Source organism: Misgurnus anguillicaudatus, unplaced genomic scaffold (genome assembly GCF_027580225.2).
Source record: "Misgurnus anguillicaudatus unplaced genomic scaffold, ASM2758022v2 HiC_scaffold_28, whole genome shotgun sequence".
NCBI classification, from domain to species: domain Eukaryota; kingdom Metazoa; phylum Chordata; class Actinopteri; order Cypriniformes; family Cobitidae; genus Misgurnus; species Misgurnus anguillicaudatus.
In genome coordinates, this window is record NW_027395278.1 from 2,993,981 (window position 1) to 3,014,169 (window position 20,189).

Consider the following 20,189-nt stretch of genomic DNA (forward strand, 5'->3'; position numbering starts at 1 on the left):
TGCAATGTAAGAAACATAAAGCCGCTGCTGAAACCTGTTAAAAACATCCAGCATTTCTCCGTTCTGTTGTGCCTACAGCAGTAGCCCTAAAGAGCACCACGGCATGCTAAACATCTGCATCAGCAGTTTTAAGCACCACGGCTTTTGCTCCATCAGACATCCGATAAACGTTTGGCTCCATTGCCAACGAAGCCTGTCTTCTTTTTCTCTTTTAATGGCGGTTGGCATCTAGCTTATAGGTGCATTAGCGCCCCCTCTGCTCCGGAGGGTGGATCTACTACACTATTTCCCTTACTCCTGGTCTCATCAATTTAATTATTTCTATTTTTGCTTTTATAAAATATTTCACTGCCAATGCTTTGTCTCAAGATGCACACCAGTAATGTATTTTGTAAGTTATATTTAAAAAAAAAACTCCTTAAATGTCCTAATATAAATAAGACCTAGTCCAGGTTTAGTCTGAGTAACCACACGTAATATTTTAACATTGTTGTTACATAAAACCATGTGTTTATTTTATGCACATTATACATTATTTGAACCAATTATTATTGTCTCATCACTATTGTCATCGTAAATGCTTTGGCCCATTTAGCTCTATTTTTATTACCAAAAAATATCAGATTACTTGATCATCATCCTTACCAAAATAATTGTTAGTGAAACCCCTAGATTGGTTAAAACATTTTAAAATTATGTGATTTTAGTTAATTATAATACTATTTTTCTTTATATATTTTATCATTAGGGATTTCTTAAAACTTCGTATGACTTTTTAGGTGAAAAACTGGTAATATCAGCAAAGTGTAAAAATCTTGTCTGATCTTATTCTTGTGAACCAGTCTCGTTTCATCTTGCGGAACAAGTGTCTTGTCACACCCCTAGAAAATACTGTTTTTTGTTAATAACGATAAAAGGTTCTAAAAATCAAATGGATGCATTCACACTGGACTATAAAATTGTACTTCATTGTCGTGATATAGGTCTTAAATTTAATTCATTATGGTCTTAAAAAGTCTTAAATTAGACTTGGTAAAACCTGCAGAAACCCTGTAAAAAGGTCTCGTTCTAAGGTAATAAACACATAACGATTCATTATGAAAGGTCTTTATACACCCCTGATAATATAGTTTTGAATATTATTTTGCATTTCTGTCAAGAAATTCTTCTAAAAATTACACACTGCACCTTTAAAGTTACACTCTCTGAAAACAAGCAGCAGAACCCCATGGCTCAAGTCAAGGATTTATTAAGGAAAACTAAACAAACATTTAAGAAAAGCACTTTAGGGTAGCACTTGATGTAATTGTATAGAAAGGTTGTGAGTTTGAACCCAGGACGCTTTGGATAGGTGTTCGCCAAATGCTTTTAGGTTACGTATTTTTAATGGACAACTAAACATGAAAACAAGACTAAGAAAAGCACTTTGGGGTAGCACCTGATGTAATTGTATTTAAAAGCATGTCTCTCTCTGTGTGTGTGTGAATGCCCACAGAACTGAAGTAGGAAAGTATGCCGTGTACTGTCAGCGGTCAGTGGAGAGAACTTTACAGAATGGAGAAAGAGAGGCCAAACCCTCACGGATGGAGATTTTGTCTATTCTGCTGAGAAACCCATATCATCACTCTCTACCGTTTAGCATACCGGTCCACTTCATGAATAATACATATGAGGTACACTGATTGCAATCTTACAAAGTAAGATCAAAACTATTTCAAAATGCTGTTGACTCTTCATGTAAGCGTCTTTCTCTTATTTTTTAAGGTTGTAGGTTTTGATGGTTCTACCACGGTGGAAGAATTTCTGAACACATTGAACCAGAGAACAAGTATGAGAAAGCCACAGATTTCAGGTTTTGCACTTTTTACTGATGACCCCTCTGGAAAAGACTTGGAGCACTGCCTGCAGTCCAGCTATAAGGTGTGATAGTTTTCCTTCTTTGTGGATTTTATATCAGATCACTTACAGAATGCATTTTGCATAGTGCAGTTTAGACCTTGGATGTGTACTAATATAGTCCACTAATATAGTTTACTCAAAGCATATTATCTTCTGGTGCAGATTTGTGATGTCATCTCCAAGTGGGAACAAGCGTTGAAAGAACTTCATCCAGGAAAATATGAAGGAACACGGATTGTCCGCCTAACTTACAAAAGCAGGTGCATTTGTGGACCTTTTTTAATCAAAGTTCAAATCAAATTTTACAATCAAATTTGACATTTTCATGTTCTTGTTGTAAGGTTAATCATATCATGTTTTTAGGCTGTGTTTCCGAGCGCAGGCTAATGGAGAAACAGAACGAGAGCGCCTCCTGCTGGCGTATCAAGTAAATGATGAGGTACAACAAGGGCACTTTCCTGTCAGTAAGGAACTGGGATTGGAAGTGGCTGCATTGATGGCACAGGTCGGTGTGAACAGACAGAGACTGAGTGTATGTGCAGGCAAGGATAGCTAGAGGTGTCAATCACATCTTGATCAAATTTGTCTTGTAGGTTGAGCATGGTGATCTGGATCGCCCTGCAATGTCACCTGGTTCTCCTCAGTCAAAGACCCAGCAGATACTTCTGCAGGTACTGGAGCGCTTTTACCCCAAACGGTACAAGCAGGAATGCAGCTTGGAACATCTCAGGTAGACTTACTTTATGATTTAGTGGTTTAGTCTTCTCATTTCACTTACTGAATTAGAATAGCACTATGAAATAGCACTACACAATTTGTTTAGTTATTTTTTCGCTGTTTTTTTTGTAACTCTGTACGGTCTTTACTATATGTACTTAGTGTAAAGCTGCTTTGCACGAATGCAAAACTGTGTAAAGCAAGAAATAAACGTACATTTATTTAAACAATGGCAACTTTGTTTTACAGGGACCTTGCTGAGCGTTTGGCCACTAAGTGGTCTGTTTTGCGTGGATGCACAGCCTCAGAATGTGTGAGAATCTATCTGACCGTGGCCCGCAAATGGCCTCTTTTTGGGGCCAAGCTTTTCAGTGCCAAGGTACAATAAGTTCAGACGTTTCCATAGGTAGTTTTTTTTTTTGCTCACGTAAAGGTATTGTACTGTTTACAAGAGTATAGTTCACACCATTAAATCCCACTGTTTTTTGTTTACAGCCTTTGCCACCTTCTCCATTGGAACAAACTCAAGTGTGGTTGGCTGTTAATGAAGATGGACTGAGTGTTCTGGACTTCACCATGGTAAGTATGTGTGCACACGCTTGAAATTATAGAAAGAAATATTCTTGGTCATTTAAAAAACGTATGCTCTTAAGTGTGTTGTTGATTACCACCGAAAAAAACTGGACTCTCTTAGCTAAAGATAAATGAAAACATGCTTTTAGTTGATGAAAAACATTTAAAGAGACAATCCACTTTTTTTGAAAATTTGCTCATTTTCCAGCTCCTCTAGAGTAAAAAATTTGATTCTTACCGTTTTGGAATCCATTCAGCTGATCTCCTGGTCTGGCGCTAGCACTTTTAGCATAGCTTAGTATAATCTATTTAATCTGATTAGACCATTAGCATCGCGCTAAAAATTAACCAAAGAGTTTCGATATTGTTCCTATTTAAAACTTGACTCTTCTGTAGTTACATTGTGTACTAAGACAGACGGAAAATTAAAAGTTGCGATTTTCTAGGAAGATATGGCTAGGAACTATACTCTCATTCTGGTGTAATAATCAAGGACTTTACTGATGTAACATGGCTGCACCAGGCGTAGTGATATTACCCACTGCCAGAAAATAGTCTCCTTGGTTACTTAGCAGGGGACTGTTTTCAGGCAGTGTGTAATATCACTACGCCTAATGCTAATGGTCTAATCAGATTCAATGGATATGCTAAAAGTGTTAGCACCAGACCCGGAGATCGGCTGAATGGATTCCAAAACAATAAAATTTAAATGTTTAACTCTAGGGGAGCTGGAAAATTAGCATATTTTCAACAAAAGTGGAATGTCCTTTTAAGATCATAATTAAAGTAGAACAATAAAATTTTTACATTGTACTGTATGTTTCAGACATAACTTTACATTGCATGTATGGTCATTTATAAAATGGTTAGTTCCAATCCTTGATTCTGATTGGTCAATAGGTGTGCTTTATTCACAATAAAACACTGCTATGACCGCTTCACCCAACGGTTCTATTTAATATCACTGCGCCCTTAGCAACACCCTTAGCAACACATAAACATATAATGAGACAAAGTCTGAGAACAGTTTGTTGTTTTTATTTGAGCTTTCATGTTGTTGTTCGCAGTCAGGGACTATTTTTTCTAGCGGAAGGAATGCTTTTATTGATTTAAATTCATGAAAGTTGCACTAATATTTGTTTTACTTTAATATTGTGTGGTAACCGTTTTATAAAAGCAATAAGGTACTCGAGGCAAGTGCTGTATCATGAATAAGTAACGGCTGAAGGGGTTGCAGGCACTCCGCTTCGCGTCGTGCCTAAGAACGCCCTTCAGCCGTTACTTATTCATGATACAGCACAGCCTCTCGTACCTTATTGCTTACTTATACCTCGTGCAAAGTTTGCCCTGCTGAGAAAACAATAAAACCATTACAGAAATTCCTAATGGTTTTCATTAAAATACCAATAGGAACCATTTGCTTTTAACATTAAAACCACTACAAAATCCTTTTTGTAGTGTGTTTTGAGACATATTCCATTAGGATTTAATGGCCCCACAAATAGAACCCAACGCGTACCAGTAGAGACCAACAGAGACCATTATAGTTTCCAATACAACCAATAAAATTCCCATTAAAACCAAAATATCCCATAGAATTTCTGTGATGGTGCCTATTGGTTTTTTTTAGCAGGGTGTGCAAAGTTGTATCCAGCCTCTCGAACTGGCGTCATGATTGGCTTTAAAAGTAAATCCAGTTACTTAGTATCGAGATTCGAGACAAAAAAAATAAGGAACATGGAAAGGGTGTGGTGTAACAAAGTACAATAGTAAATTCTACAAATCACATTCACAGGGATGTATAAGTACTGACAGGTTAGGTCTATAAGTACTGTATGTTTTTCCATTCATTTTTACAAATGATAGAAAAGTCTTTATAGTTTCTTTTGAAAATCAACATTATTCTGCAAATGCTGTCCATAGGTTTTAGGTGAATAATCCTAAGCATTAACATTTACTCTTATTCTGTTTTTTAACGGGTACCTCAACTAAAGACTTGGATGCTTTAAGTAAGCAATAAGGTACGAGAGGCTGTGCTGTATCGTGAATAAGTAACGGCTGAAGGGCGTTGTTAGGCACGACGCGAAGCGGAGTGCCTGCAACCCCTTCAGCCGTTACTTATTCACGATACAGCACTTGCCTCAAGTACCTTATTGCTTTTATAAAACGGTTACCACACAATATTAAAGTAAAAAAAAAATTAGTGCAACTTTCATGAAGTTAAATCAATAAAAGCATTCCTTCCGCTAGAAAAAATAGTCCCTGACTGCGAACAACAACATGAAAGCTCAAATAAAAACAACAAACTGTTCTCAGACTTTGTCTCATTATATGTTTATGTGTTGCTAAGGGTGTTGCTAAGGGCGCAGTGATATTAAATAGAACCGTTGGGTGAAGCGGTCATAGCAGTGTTTTATTGTGAATAAAGCACACCTATTGACCAATCAGAATCAAGGATTGGAACTAACCGTTTTATAATGCTAAACACATTGGGGTGGACAGGGATTAGACTAGTCCTAGACTAAAATAAATGTAAGAGCTATCCAAACTAAAAACAACTTGCATATTTTAAAATACATCAGTGCAAATACATTTTGCCTCAAAATGCACACCAGTAATGTTTTTAGTAAGTCATGTTTGTTAAAACTAGTTATATTTCCTAATTAAACTAAGGCCTAGTCCTGTCTGCGAAACAACCCCTTTAAAATAACTTCATAACTATAAAAAGCCTTACATGTAATACTCATTTTAACCTATGGAGGCCGCCATTATGTTCTGAGTGTAGTGCATTCATATCATTAATGTGTTTTTTTCTCTGTAGCATCTTTTAGTCACATATCCATACCAGTCTGTGATCACCTTTGGAGGCTGCAAGGAGGACTTCATTGTTGTTGTCAGCCAGGTTAAAGACCAGGCTTCGGGCAAGAAGACTGTGGAGAAACTTTCATTTACAATGGCTACACCAAAGGTAAGACATTTTAAGTTATAAATGATAAAACACCGTTTTACTGCATTTTACTGCATAGTTCTCTTTGATTTTTTAGATCCTGGAACTGACTCTTCTCATGGCTAGTTATATCAATTATTGGACCTCCAGTCTGCCAGGTGCTAGCAACCAGACACAAGGATCAGCGCTCGGACCTCAAGGAGACAGAAGGATGTGGGACATAGACAGCAGACACTTTCCATCAATGACATATACCACTAAAGGCCCCACTCTTCTTTAAAGGAAATGAAAATTCTCTTTCTTAGTTACCCTCATGCCATCTCGGGTGCATATGACCTGTTGTGTGTGTATTATAAAGCTCACCACGAGAAGTCTACAATGAATACATTTTTGTGAAAAAATAAGTCGTATATAGTACCTGGAATGGACAGTGAATAAATTTTCAGGTGAACTATTCCTTTAAATGCATTGGCATCTCTTCAAAAAGTATAAATGTGCCTTTCAAACCCTTTTGATCTAGAGAACTCAGTTTATAGAGATATGATTTGTTTGTTTTAGAAAGTTCATATAAACTGCGAGGAAAGTTATGTGAATAGGCCAACTTCTTGCATACTTCTTGATCACAGTGCGGCTTTACAAGACTTGTGTAAATCACACTGAGAAGATCACCCACTTAGTCAGCATAGCTCCAACTTTGTATTTTTTTCTGGAGTGCAAAAATCTTGGAAATGTTGGATGCCCAAAGGAAGTGTCTTGTATAACGTGATTTAAAAAAAAATCTATGTCTGTCCAGGACATTTCTTCTTTTTCACGGTACATTAGTTAGCAGTTCTGTCATCTGTAGTATTTTAACACATTCGGCGGAAATTAGCTAATCAGTGGCTAGTCTTACGTGGTAAACCGTTCTATATTGTTCTCTTTTCTTAACATGGGCTATTATTGCACAGGTGAAATGGTAAGCTCATAGAGCTATACTCGCATTACTGGTAGTGCAACAAGGATGATAGACTAAGTTTATGTATTCAAGCAGGACATTACATGAAAATCAGTACTATGTGAATACTATGAGTTTTTACAAGTTTACTTTCTCTAACATTGTTCTGTAGTACTACCAAACATAATGCTTAATCTGAGCCAAACTGTTAATATTTTAAAAAGTGGTAATATTTAGGTACTGAACGAATAGCCAATGCTTCCTGCAGAAAGAAAATGGAATACACTACACCTATCTCAACATAACGTTAATATGTGCAGGACCATGTATTTACGTGTAGTTTGTCATTATCATGGTAATGATGTCTTTAGACTTTTTATATTTCCTTTTTATATTTCCTGTATTTACTTTTACATACAAGTAAAGATATAACAGGTTTTCAGCCATCGTACAGTGTTAACTATTCTGCATCTGTTTTGAAAACAGACAATGTAAAAGCTAAGAACACACTGTACCTTTAATGCAGCAGTAAATAGGAGGACACTGTTGTAGGGAGGAATTTTAAAAAAAGTCAAGTAACTTGAATTATTATATGAATTAAACCACTGTCTCCTTATTTTAAATATTTATTTTGTTTTTGAAATGTGTCAGTTTTAGTCTATTCAACTTTTGTTAGACCACTTTAGTTTTTTATTTTATTTTTAGAAGTGTTCCGAGTAGTTTGGAATTAATGTCACTTTTGTTGTCAAAAAATGTAGTAGTATACCATAGAGATCAGTGATGGGTACAGATATTGAAATGATGCTGTGACGGTGTGACCGCATCAAATAGATTGTTGAAAATAAAATATTCATTTTACTTTTGTCTTTCTATTTTTTAATTTTCTGAAAATTAGAAAAGTTATTTAAATATTTAATAATTAACATTTACAATAAAGGTAATGGAGTAAATTATATTTTAATCTACACATCCTCATGCCCATGGCGTCAATATTTGACGCACTTGACCATGCGTCAATATGTTACGCGGAGGGTATACCTTTCGCGTCATTTTTTGACGAACTGGGGACTTCAATACTATTACGTCCGTTGCATTCTCTTTCCTATTTTCTTACCATTTTCGCGTCGGTTTAGGGTTAGATTACACAAATTACACAGTGTACGCGAAATTAAACAGTTTAAACAGTTGTCACCTGGCGTTGGGTTTAGATTTAGGTACGACAGTTGTCACCTGGCGTTGGGGTTAGAGTTAGGTTTGGGTAGGGATGTCATTATGTAAATCTAACCCTAAACCGACGCGAAAATGGTAAGAAAATAGGAAAGAGAATGCAACGGACGTAATAGTATTGAAGTCCCCAGTTCGTCAAAAAATGACGCGAAAGGTATACCCTCCGCGTAACATATTGACGCATGGTCAAGTGCGTCAAATATTGACGCCATGGGCATGAGGATGGGTTGATTTTAATTCACAATATAAACATTACTATTATTCCTCTTTTTTTGTTTAACACACAAAAAAGAGGAATAATTTACCGTAAGTTACGTGATGACACGAAAGCTGCTTGTTTATGTTGTTACTGCTGAAACCGTCTATACACTCACCTAAAGGATTATTAGGAACACCTGTTCAATTTCTCATTAATGTAATGGTGTGGGGGATGTTTTCTTGGCACACTTTAGGCCCCTTAGTGCCAATTTGTATGGTGTTCCTAATAATCCTTTAGGTGAGTGTGTGTGTATATATATATGTGTGTGTGTGTGTGTGTGTGTGTGTGTGTGTGTGTGTGTGTGTGTGTGTGTGTGTGTGTGTATATATATATATATATATATATATATATATATATACACACACATTCACTTAAAGGATTATTAGGAGCACCATATAATACTGTGTTTGACCCCCTTTCGCCTTCAGAACTGCCTTAATTCTACGTGGCATTGATTCAACAAGGTGCTGAAAACATTTGCATAGGATAGCATCTAGCAGTTGATGGAGATTTGTGGGATGCACATCCAGGGCACGAAGCCTCCATTCCAGCACATCACAAAGATGCTCTATTGGGTTGAGATCTGGTGACTGTGGGGGCCATTTTAGTACAGTGAACACATTGTCATGTTCAAGAAACCAATTTGAAATGATTCGAACTTTTTTGACATGGTGCATTATCCTGCAGGAAGTAGCCATCTGAGGATAGGTACATGGTGGTCATAAAGGGATGGACATGGTCAGAAACAATGCTCAGGTAGGCCGTTGCATTTAAACAATGCCAAATAGACACTAAGGGGCATAGAGTGTGCCAAGAAAACATCCCCCACACCATTACACTATTGCATTGATGAGAAATTGAACAGGTGTTCCTAATAATCCTTTAGGTGAGTGTATATATACTGTATAGGCAAATGGACCCATATTGCATTTATAGAAAAGCAGTTTTTTTAATATCACTTGTTTTTATATTGCAGAAAAAATCTTATTACTGAAAAGGTTTACAGAATTGCTTGACACAGTCTGTTTATAAATAGGGTGGAGGTTTCTCTGCTCTCTGAATCCAGGCAGGTCAAAGTGTTAATGGTCCTTTCCTGCCAATAGACTGCTATAAATCTGAAAACAAAATGGGAAAATGTGTGTGTACTAAACTAATACAGTAATATGCTCATTACTCAGGCAGACAACTTCAGATATTGAATTAGGAAAAGCCTGCTGTAGTTGTTATTCTGCAGTAAAAAAATTGGCTCTAAACATGGTCTGAAAAAAATGCAAAACTCTCTCAAAGATGTCGTTTTAATGTATTTCTAAACATTTAAAATGACAGCTTTTAGTTTATGTGACATCAGGTAAACTATTTTCAGCTCCGAGCGGCATATTTCACAGAAGAACCATCAAATGTTTCAGTACACTAGACTGATTTTATAATTTATTAAAATTTTGTTCTTTACGCCATTCCAGCATCTATGGCTATATTCATGGCAAGAACGGTTAATCCATACCAGTAGCGGCTCGTGATTGTTCATCTGAGGGGCGCTAATTCAAAATAAGTGTTTGGTTGCGTTTTCAAAATATGTGTTTGTTGCGTCATGTGAACATGTTTTGTCAAAATAAGTGCCTGCTGCACACGCGTCAAAACTGTTTATGATAAAAGAGACGTTCACAAAATACACGCAAGACACTTCCTTAACAGTAAACACGGATTCAAATGAGATTATGCGAGTATCTGGCAAACGCAAGCGTCTATTTTATCATAAACCCTTTAGACGCGTCTGCAGCAGGCTCTTATTTTGACAAGACACATGATGCACACAGGATCTCTCGACGCGCAGAACACATATTTTGAAAAAAGGAACCACACACATGATGGGCTACATACATGTTGTGACGAACTTCGCTTCGAGCGCCCTCGAAAAAGAATTCACCGGCCGCCACTGATCCATACACAAGTTTATTCAGACAAGTTTATCCAGATAATTTGATAATAAGTTAATTTGGCATCTCCAATTTGCCTAACTTACATGTTTTTGGCCTGTGGGAGGAAACCTGAGTATACAAAGTAAACCCACACTGACACAAGGAGAAAACTGCCCTTTTAAAGACAATTTAAAGTTAAAAAAATTATAAGTTGGGGTATTACTGTTGTGTTTTATTTCTAGAATAAAACGTGAAATATCTTGGGCTTATGTTGAAGGCGGAGTGCAAGATTTCTGAAAAACGCTTTGGAAACGGGAGTCGGGCCGACTACCAAAACACACTTGTAGCCAATCAGCAGTAAGGCGCGTGTCTACTAAACAACATCGTTGGCTGGTTGCGTATGTGTGGGGCGGGTCTATCAAAAGAAGGTCCAGATTCTATTGGGGTAGGGGTGTGTTTGTTTAGGTGATTTCAAATTTCATCATTGGCTTTCAGAGATCATGGACCCTGCCTTTAAGAATTTAAACCCCATTCAAAAAAACATTGATTTTAGGATGATGGAAGAGGAAGTGCTAAAAGGCTATTTCGCTTCCAGGTTTTGCCTACAAAATATATCTCCTCTGTGGCACTCTATTGCCACATTCCAGACGAAGCCCATAGTTGGAAAATCCCAGTTTAAATGTCCATCACACATTATAGTACATTGTTTACCACGATGTCACGATAAGATAGCGAGAAAATATTGTGTACTTGTGCCAATTATGGCGAAAGCAAGAGTGTACCTTAAAAAAATTGCTGGGATTTTTTCAATGTTGGATCAAAAAGGGACAAACCCAACTGCTGGGTTAAATTAACCCAGCAAATTTTTAAATTTAACCTAATAATTGGTTAAAACAATCCAGCATAGGTTAAAATAATAACTCAACAAGTTAGGTTCATCCCTTTTTGACCCAAAGATGGATTGAAAATGACCCAGCATTATTTTAAAGATACAGTGTGTTTTTTAGTGCCGTCTAGCGATAAGATTGCGAATTGCAACCAACAGTCCAGTGTTTACTACTCAATCTTATAAGATGCAAAAAAATATTTTGGTGTGTACCCAGCATAAGACAAAACGCATTCTGTAGAGCAGTTTGTCCATTTAGGGCTACTGTAGAAACATGACGGCGACTTCCATGTAAAGGGGACCCACGCTGTATGTAGATAAAAACGGCTCATTCTAAGGTAATAAAAACAATACAGTTAATTTTGTAACATCTTTATACACCACTGATAATACAGTTATGTATTGCATTTCTGTCAAGAGGTCCTTCAAAAAGTCCCACATTGCACATTTAAGAAATCTAAAACAAAATGTTTTGCTTAAAAAAAAATTCGATAGCCAATTTCAATTTTGAAAACACATTTATCATAAAATGTGGGGAAAGGCATCAGAATAATAATTTGGCAGTAGTGTTTTGAGTAATAATTGATTTACTGTTATGTGAAATGACAGCACTTCAGAAACTCAAAAATTAAGGTTGTTGTCCTCCTTAATTAGCCTGTCACAAATGGTACCTTTGTAAAATACAGTGAAAACACATTTAAGCCACAGTTAATGCATGCAAGTATGGCAAATAAATGTATGCTATGAGATTTATAAGGTGGTGGTGGAGTTTCACTGTAGTTTCCTTAAACCAATGTCATACTGTACCTACAAACACATCATACAGTACAGAAAACAATAGTAGAGGGTTAAATGACACAGTCAGGCTAAATGTTTCACCAAAAGAAGTTTGTTAAGTTTTTAATCTTTGAACAACTGATGTACAATTCAACATTTTCTAGCTACCAGCTTATTGAAACATGTCAATGATTAATGTCAGGGATACAACAAACTCATATGCTAGTCAGTCATAACAGGTGTTATATTTTATATTAAATGTGTTATATATACTATCTCTCATATATCCATGAAATGTTCTTGGGATGTGCTTTCTGTATTACAGGCAGCTTAACATTTATTTAGAAACATTTATACTGAATTACCTTATTTCTGTAAATTTGAATATTCCATTTGCAAAGGTTTTGCCTAATTTAAGCAAAATAGCATAAAACTGTGAATTTAGCTGACAGGTGAGTAGTTTGCTTCCCTGTAACCTAATATGGGTGCTGGGTATGGGAACCATTATAGGCTACTGTTCATTTACTCATAATGACCTCAAGTCTAGCTGGTTAAAAGTAACTTCAAAAATGCGCAAAAACCTCAGTATTGCAATTTGTTTACAGACACGTTTGGAAATATTGTGTTATCTAATCCAATAAACCACAGTGAATAATAGCGTTTTGTATTATGATTTTTATTTTTCATGACTTCATGAGAAAGTACACATCACAGGTAACAGAGTTCAAATTAAAGCGTAGTCTACGTGCGCACATTGACCTCACCTCCACATTTCGCGCCAGCACGCCGCGTGTGTATCAGATTCAGAACTGCGTCGAGCTCCACAAAGCGAGGAACAGCAATAAACAGTGAAATCCCACACTAAAAGGTTTGACAACACACATTTAAATTACTCTACTCAACTATGTCCACATTCGACAATAACAGAGACACTGACATGAGCTTTTAAATTCCATGTCCAAAATTTCCTCAACGAAAATGTAAAAATGCACGAAACAAAATATATATAGGTATATATATTGTGTTTTTAATGGCAGATGTGTTTTTTTTCCTAGACACAGCCCAGACAAAAATGACATCTAAAAAGCAGAGTTTACTGAGAGAGGCGTCTCATCAAATCATTGCAGGTGGATCAGCAGGTAAGAGGAACAAACTTATAGTTCTTTCATATTCCACAAACTTTGCTTACGAAATCAGTACGTTAGCATCTCGCGCTGCTGTTGCACGTGTAGCGCCTGTACTACCTCCCAAAACTGCGTTTGCTGTGCAATGCACTCCTCTCCAGATGCATGACGAGTATATTGTTGTATAAAAGACAGAAATGTTGTTGATAGTGATTTTAAAGACGATAGATTGAAAGAATTCTTCAACCGGATGTGTAGCGGAGTTTGATGCATGTACGTGCACGGAAAAAAGTTCCGTTTACAAGTAGTTCCGTTTAAGTTTAATGCGCATCTTTCTTTGCTTAAAGAGCAAGTTCGTTTAAAAATATATTATGATCTTATGAGAATATAGTTTTAGTTTACACACAGTATGTTTTTGGGGTTTATGAAGGCCGTTTATTTCTGGCTACGTGGATATAATAAAATCTGATATAATGTTTCAGATTTTTCATAAGATTTTATGGGCGTCATACTCCGTGTTTCCCCAATCATGGTTTTGTTAAATATATTAAAAGACAAGCAGTTTCTTTCTGATTGTGTAGACAAATGTGTGCATCTCTTTATGATAATTTTTTGTCTGAGTAAACATTTGTATAACGTTACCGTTTGCCGTTGCTCGCAAATTCTATATTTTATCCCAATCTATTCTGTCATGAGAAACATTTATGGACTTCAGTACCGTTGTGGTGCCAAAAAAAGATTGGCTGCCAGATTATGACACCCAGTGGCGTGTTTACCATTTTGGGGGCCCTTAGCATAGTCCAAGAACCAGGGCCCCCCATGCCCCAGCATTGCCCAAGGTTTTTCAATTGAATTGCACAACAATAATATTCAGTATATAGAATTAAGTGATATATATATATATATAATTCACGCCCCTCTCAGATATATCTTTTGCTTGCAAATGTATTATATGATTTATTCAAAACAATGTAATTAATACTGCAACTTCAGTGTCTGACATCTTACTAAAAAAACTAAATGAGGAGAAAGAGATAAAGATTTATACTGATCTAACAAACTGAACTAACAAACACCAGCAAACAACATTGTAAGTTGGTTATGGCTTGAATTTATGGATGAGAATCACATAACTCATGTTCATATTGCAAAAACAAACTTACTGTGAGATACAACAAGCATATAGACTAGAAATACACTAAAGATGAGATTTTAATGACAATGATGAGATACAGAATATTATTTATGTATTTTCGACGTGATTTAAACCCCTGTGTGGTGTCTTTGTCATGTTTATACCTGTACGAGTGTGGAACAAAAGATGCGTGTCACTGATTAAACCAAACCACCAATCACAGGTGTGAAGCCCAAAGTCTTTAAAAGTAAACTTGACCATCGAGTGAATGTTGTGCAGTTACAAGAGCACAGAGAGAGAGAGTCGAGCGAGCGCTCATTCCAGCATTTGTGTGGCTGCATTTGTGCGCGCTGAGCAGAGGTGCGCTGTCCCGTAGAGTTTCGCTTATGAAGTAGCCTATATATGCCCTCGCGAGGATGTGCACAAATATTATTCTGAGTGCATACTCGCACATCTCTCGCTCGCGCATGCTTTATCCGTACCTTAGATTTGGGTCTGAATAAACGTAACATACTTTCGCACACCTTGTGGCCAGTAGGGGGCCCCCCAAGCCCGCGTGGCCCCACGCAATTGCGTGGTTTGCAAACACGGCACTGATGACACCTCACATTCCCCAGTATGGTTAGATTTAGTAAGCAGAAGTCGTTGGCCGTTTCTCAATCCGAAGGCTGCAGCTGCCGGAGGTCGCATTTCTAGACTGCATACGTCATTATTATTTCTTGTTTTAGAATGTTAACAATTCTTATTTCAGAATGTTAACAATTATTAAATTGACAATTTTACAATCTTACTTAATCGTAACTTGTTGTAATAGCCTTATTACTTGCGAATGTAATGCTTAGTTAACTTTAAAGGAATAGCGGAAGATTTTACCGAATTATTTAAAAGAACCGCCTCTCCACATTTTTAAAAAAATGCACACGCGCAACACTCTACCTCCTCTCGAGAGGGAACACCTGTTAAACGCGTGCACGAGAGCATTATTCTCTTCACTCTGGTTACAAGTTGCTGTTGGCATGTTTACCGTGTCTGTGCAGTTCGTGACTTGTGCCAAGGCTAGCATCGCTAATCATAGCTTACATCAACTTTTACTAGCAGTGATTTTAAACGGATTTCTCCAAATAGCATGACAAAATGTTCCTTTCCAGTAGAAACTTCGCGTGGGAAGCCCAACCTGTCCTATTACCTCACGCCTCACGCAAGCGTGTGAAATAGTCTCTTATAAACACTCTGGTCTTGTTTCTTTCTTCATAGTCCTTTCTCTTCTTGTCATACAATTCGTAGACACTTTTTCTCTTGCGACCCTCAGACATTTTGAAAAAAACACAGTTGAAACCGTAGCACAACACACATATACACGTGAAAGTGCGCATTTGCAAAAAGCGAACCTAGGGACGAGCACGTACGACGGTTATACATCAACATATCATCAGAATGATTGACATCTGGGATGACCAATAATATAGATGATCCACCCGGAAAAAGAAAATCTTCCGCTATACCTTTAAATAAACCGGTCTTGATGACGTATGCAGCCTGCATATGCGACCTACGCAAGCTGCAGCCTTCGGATTGAGAAATGGCCATAATCTGGCAGGAATTCAAAAGTCGACCCAACCAGGAGCATAGTTTCCGAGAGGATACTGAGGGGAAACTAGCAATTGCAATCATCCCCCAATATTTTTACAGTGATTAATGAAAACAACCCCCAATGTTTAGACCAAATCCTTGGGCACAACACCGGGAGGCGGTTTCCTGGACAGGGATTAGACTAGTCCTAGACTAAAATAAATGTAAGGGTTGTCCAAACTGAAAACAACTTGCACTGACATATCTTAAAATACAAATATCAGTGTCCTTTGTTTTGCCTCAAAATGCACACAAGTAATTTTTTTAGTAAGGCCCGTTTGTTAAAACTAGTTATATTTCCTAATTAAACTAAGGCCTAGTCCTGTCTTAAGCTAATCCCTGTCCGGGAAACCGCCCTAGGGTCTTCTTATCATAGCAGCAAGATGAAAATAAATCTTCATTTGGAGTTTAATTTCAAGACCTTACTGTGAATACTTCATCACATTTAGTAATCACCTGGTCTCCCCCCGCCCTCTCTCTCTCTCTCTCTCTCTCTCTCTCTCTCTCTTTCACACTTTCTTTGTGGCTGTCTGTCTGTCCTTACGTCCCAAAACTCAGTGTTATTAACCCCCACCCTCACAAAAATCACACCTTTGCACTTGTCACATCCCCTCCAGCAGCCTGTTAATGAGGCTGGGGAGTGAGCAAAGTTAATTGATGCGCTGGTCGCATTAGCTTTGGTCTATGCTTGCTTTTTTCCAGCCCTGGCCTGTTTTAGTTTTCTAGACGTCCTAAAAAGCCTTTCATTATTTTTAAAGAACGCAAATGTTAATGTCGCCTCTGTGCGTGTGTGTTTAATATATCCTACTAGGACTCATTTGATTTTACAACCTTTCTATTCAAACATACTGTGCTGTATATAGAGGAAAAATTGGGCATGTGTTTTAAACCTGATATTCTTCAGTTTGTTGATTCAACCCTATGAAGTTGAAGTTTTATAGACTACCACAAGGGGGAAGCATTGTACTTGACTTTTTTAATGTTCAGTGGACATTCTTCTATTGAAGTACCCTTAAAAGCAGGTTTTTCTGTGGTCTTGTGCAAATGTTACCATCATCCTAAATCCATTTGTTGTAAAGCTGTAACATTTTTGTGCAATCTGTATGTGAAAAACATCAATCAAGTACAATGAAAGAAACAATGGACAGAAGACACAATAATTATTTCAAATTACCCCATGAGTCTTAAAAAATTACTTTTGTAAACATCTACTTTGTCCTTCACATGTGTTTTTGCCTTTGCCTCTATAATCAATTTACTTATTAATCAAATCCTGATGGGGAATGTGACTGCTTTTTTAGGATTTACAGACTAGCCTTTTATTTAGGAAATTAAGAAATACTGCATATGTAACTATTACTTGACTCAAAAGAAATGGGACAATTCTAAAATTTGTACAAAATTGGACTAAATATACATTCGGCAGGATATTGCAAACCTTCCCCAATTTCAAAGTCTCCTTTCTACAGGGAACTTATTTTCTTTTCATCATTTATCTCCGATTTAGCCAGAAGGTCCGGAAAAATGGTCAGATGTTACCCAAAGTGTTTTTGGTATTGATTTCCGCTCTCTGCCCCTGTTATACCGAGTAATTTGGTAAGATTTACACAAAAAATGTTTTAGTTATGATTAGTTTCTGTGTAAACGTATCCGCCGACTGCAAATGGACTGTGACGAGAAAAGACAGACAGCCTAAGTATAATTGAACTCAGCCCACCCCTCCACAGCAGACCCTCACTTAAAACACACTCAGGCGCTCTCTTTCTAATCGCTTCGAATCTGTGAAAGAAGGTTTGGGCAGCGTTAAACAAATACATTCGTGTAGTGTTGATCGGGAGGAACAAGAAAAAAGTCAAAGATGAATAAATAAATAATGGCAATTGAGAAGGGGCTGCCTGGGAGGAATTAGATGTCTGCCGTTTCCTATCCGGCCCACGATTGGCCGCTACAATCAGAGCCGAATTAGGCCTAATATTTATTTCCAGAAACAATTGTACATGATTCAACAGGGCTTTGATTGAGCTCCACAAGGACATGTTGTGGACAGATGTTTAGATGACCTCATGTTTGAAGTAATGTTGATTTTGGAGGTTGCTTCTCCGAGCCTCTAAATCGCCTTTTACATTTACACACCCATATACAGACACGCACGCACGCATGTCTTCTGCTGCACACGTTCAAGATTCAGTTTTTTTGTCACTTGACACATTTCAATTACAATTTTCGGATGATAATTATGTAATCATTCAGTAACACACACACACACACGAAACACCAGTGCGTTTGTAGTATGCTAGAAAACCGTTCTTGAAATGGAGCAAAAAATGCAATTAAACCATAATAAACATTAGAAAAACAAACAGAGGAGATTTATTGACTGCTACGACTAATTACCGCTGGAGGAAATGTGCAGGATCATAATGTCACAAGAAATCAGTTGACTGCAACCAGGCATGAAGTATAATGGTAACATATGCAGCAAGGAGCTTAGGCTCTCCAAACAGATCATATACCTCCCACAGGTACGTGCCTTAACCTGAGACCATCCACCGATATTCAATAGAGACGATGCATCTGATCAAATGCATGCAGTACGTATTATATTGACAGTACTACATCGTGCGAACAGATTGCTCTCCTTATAAAGTGGCGAGAAATTTGACATGGCTCGTGATAAAATATCACCCATCTGATCCATTCATCCACACACTTGATAGGAACTACTGTTGAACTACAGTATGTGGATTGTCGCTGTTGATTCAGCTGTTTGGAGATCTTCTCCAGTAATGTACAAGCCAGCCGGGGACCGCTGACGTTATCTTAATGACATGATTTATGGAGGTCGCACGCTGAACTGAGCCGAGGAGCCCGGGACAGGGAGACGTGCGTGGGAGACGTCTCTACTGTAGACTGCGACGCGCACACACGAACGTACACGCACATTTCATCCATCACGCGTGTCGTGTTGCTGTAAGCAATAAGGATAATTGCAGTGTTATGGTAAGAGTAGCGTGATTATGGTTGTTCGACATGGGAGGCTGTCCCTGGGCCAGTGCTCTCGCTTATTTTCCGGGGGAAATTATTAGAATAAGGCCATCAGAGCGGGCAGGAAAGACGGGCTGGGATTGCCGTCAACAAACGCAATATGCTCTATCAGCAAATCACTGGTGGAGATGTAATCAGTGATGTTGATGTTAACCACATCCATTTTTGATAAAACATTACTCCCAGTGTTTCAATTACTTTTATGCCACCGGGGCAAAATTCACGTCAAGCAATTTAGCTCGTTTTGAAATGTATTTAAATCAGTGCTTTTGAAGTGAGGTTGAGTTTTCTCTGTGAAGAAAGCTGGATGTATTATTATGGCATAACCCTTTACCTTTTGAAGTCGATTTTTAAATGAAAATTGAGGCTGCTTTTAAGCATTACTATTTGTTTCTGGTGTCATCATGCACAATTGATCCTAATATCAAAACTTGCCTTTGAAATTATTTTCATTTTTTGTCTGACATCACATAGGGCAGAATTAACCAATAGCCAAACAAGTTGCCAATGTTTTAGGGTGCTGTTAATGCAGCCTTTATATTATGTTCATATTTATACTTAACAATGCAAGCTTTTGTATTAAAAGTTATGGCAATATCAATTTATGATACATTTGAAAATGAAGCTTTACTATTGGGAAACATTGGGGGTGAATTTGACTTTTAACCTCACTTCAAATTGGATGATGTTTTAGGAGGAGAGTCAGGGGCGTCATGCACCAATTTTTTTTTAAGGGGGCACAGTGTGCACAGCTCACAGAAATTTGTGCATACACAGACATCAAACAAAATATTATAGAGCTTTCAGTCTTTTCCATGACACTTACATTTCTAACAATTTGAGCGCCCATGCCTTCATGCAAAAACCTTCAAAATAAAAGTTTGACTAGCTTTCATATCAAATACTATTCAATCAGAATAATTACATATTGGCATCATATTTACATCTGAAATGCATGTTTTGTTTATTTACATTTTGTTTAATGCATTATCCTATAAAATTAATGTAATTTTAAATCCATAAATCACATAAGCTATAGCCACGTGATTGAGTTTAATGTTCAATAATGATGAACAAAATATGTCTAGATAAAATTATTAGAGGAACAGATTTTTGCTTTC

General features: G+C 37.3%; 2 protein-coding genes across 3 annotated transcripts in view; both read left to right on the forward strand.

The window, feature by feature from the left end:
* LOC141362557 (pleckstrin homology domain-containing family H member 1-like) overlaps positions 1-7,910 on the forward strand; it is a 49,687-nt gene extending 41,777 nt beyond the window's left edge. Inside the window, exons 22-30 of the mRNA XM_073864805.1 lie at positions 1,496-1,673; positions 1,765-1,920; positions 2,062-2,159; positions 2,263-2,404; positions 2,493-2,629; positions 2,866-2,995; positions 3,112-3,195; positions 6,011-6,157; positions 6,234-7,910. Of these exons, the coding sequence (XP_073720906.1) occupies positions 1,496-1,673; positions 1,765-1,920; positions 2,062-2,159; positions 2,263-2,404; positions 2,493-2,629; positions 2,866-2,995; positions 3,112-3,195; positions 6,011-6,157; positions 6,234-6,416 (1,255 nt within the window). The 3' untranslated portion in view covers positions 6,417-7,910. The remainder of the gene's footprint in view (positions 1-1,495; positions 1,674-1,764; positions 1,921-2,061; positions 2,160-2,262; positions 2,405-2,492; positions 2,630-2,865; positions 2,996-3,111; positions 3,196-6,010; positions 6,158-6,233) is intronic.
* Positions 7,911-12,693: 4,783 nt separating this feature from the next.
* LOC141348963 (mitochondrial 2-oxodicarboxylate carrier-like) overlaps positions 12,694-20,189 on the forward strand; it is a 141,792-nt gene continuing 134,296 nt past the window's right edge. Inside the window, exons 1-2 of one of the 2 annotated variants that reach the window (XM_073864821.1) lie at positions 12,694-13,003; positions 13,191-13,274. In XM_073864821.1, the coding sequence (XP_073720922.1) occupies positions 13,208-13,274 (67 nt within the window). In that variant the 5' untranslated portion in view covers positions 12,694-13,003; positions 13,191-13,207. The remainder of the gene's footprint in view (positions 13,004-13,190; positions 13,275-20,189) is intronic. The other variant, XM_073864820.1, reaches the window with a different exon arrangement.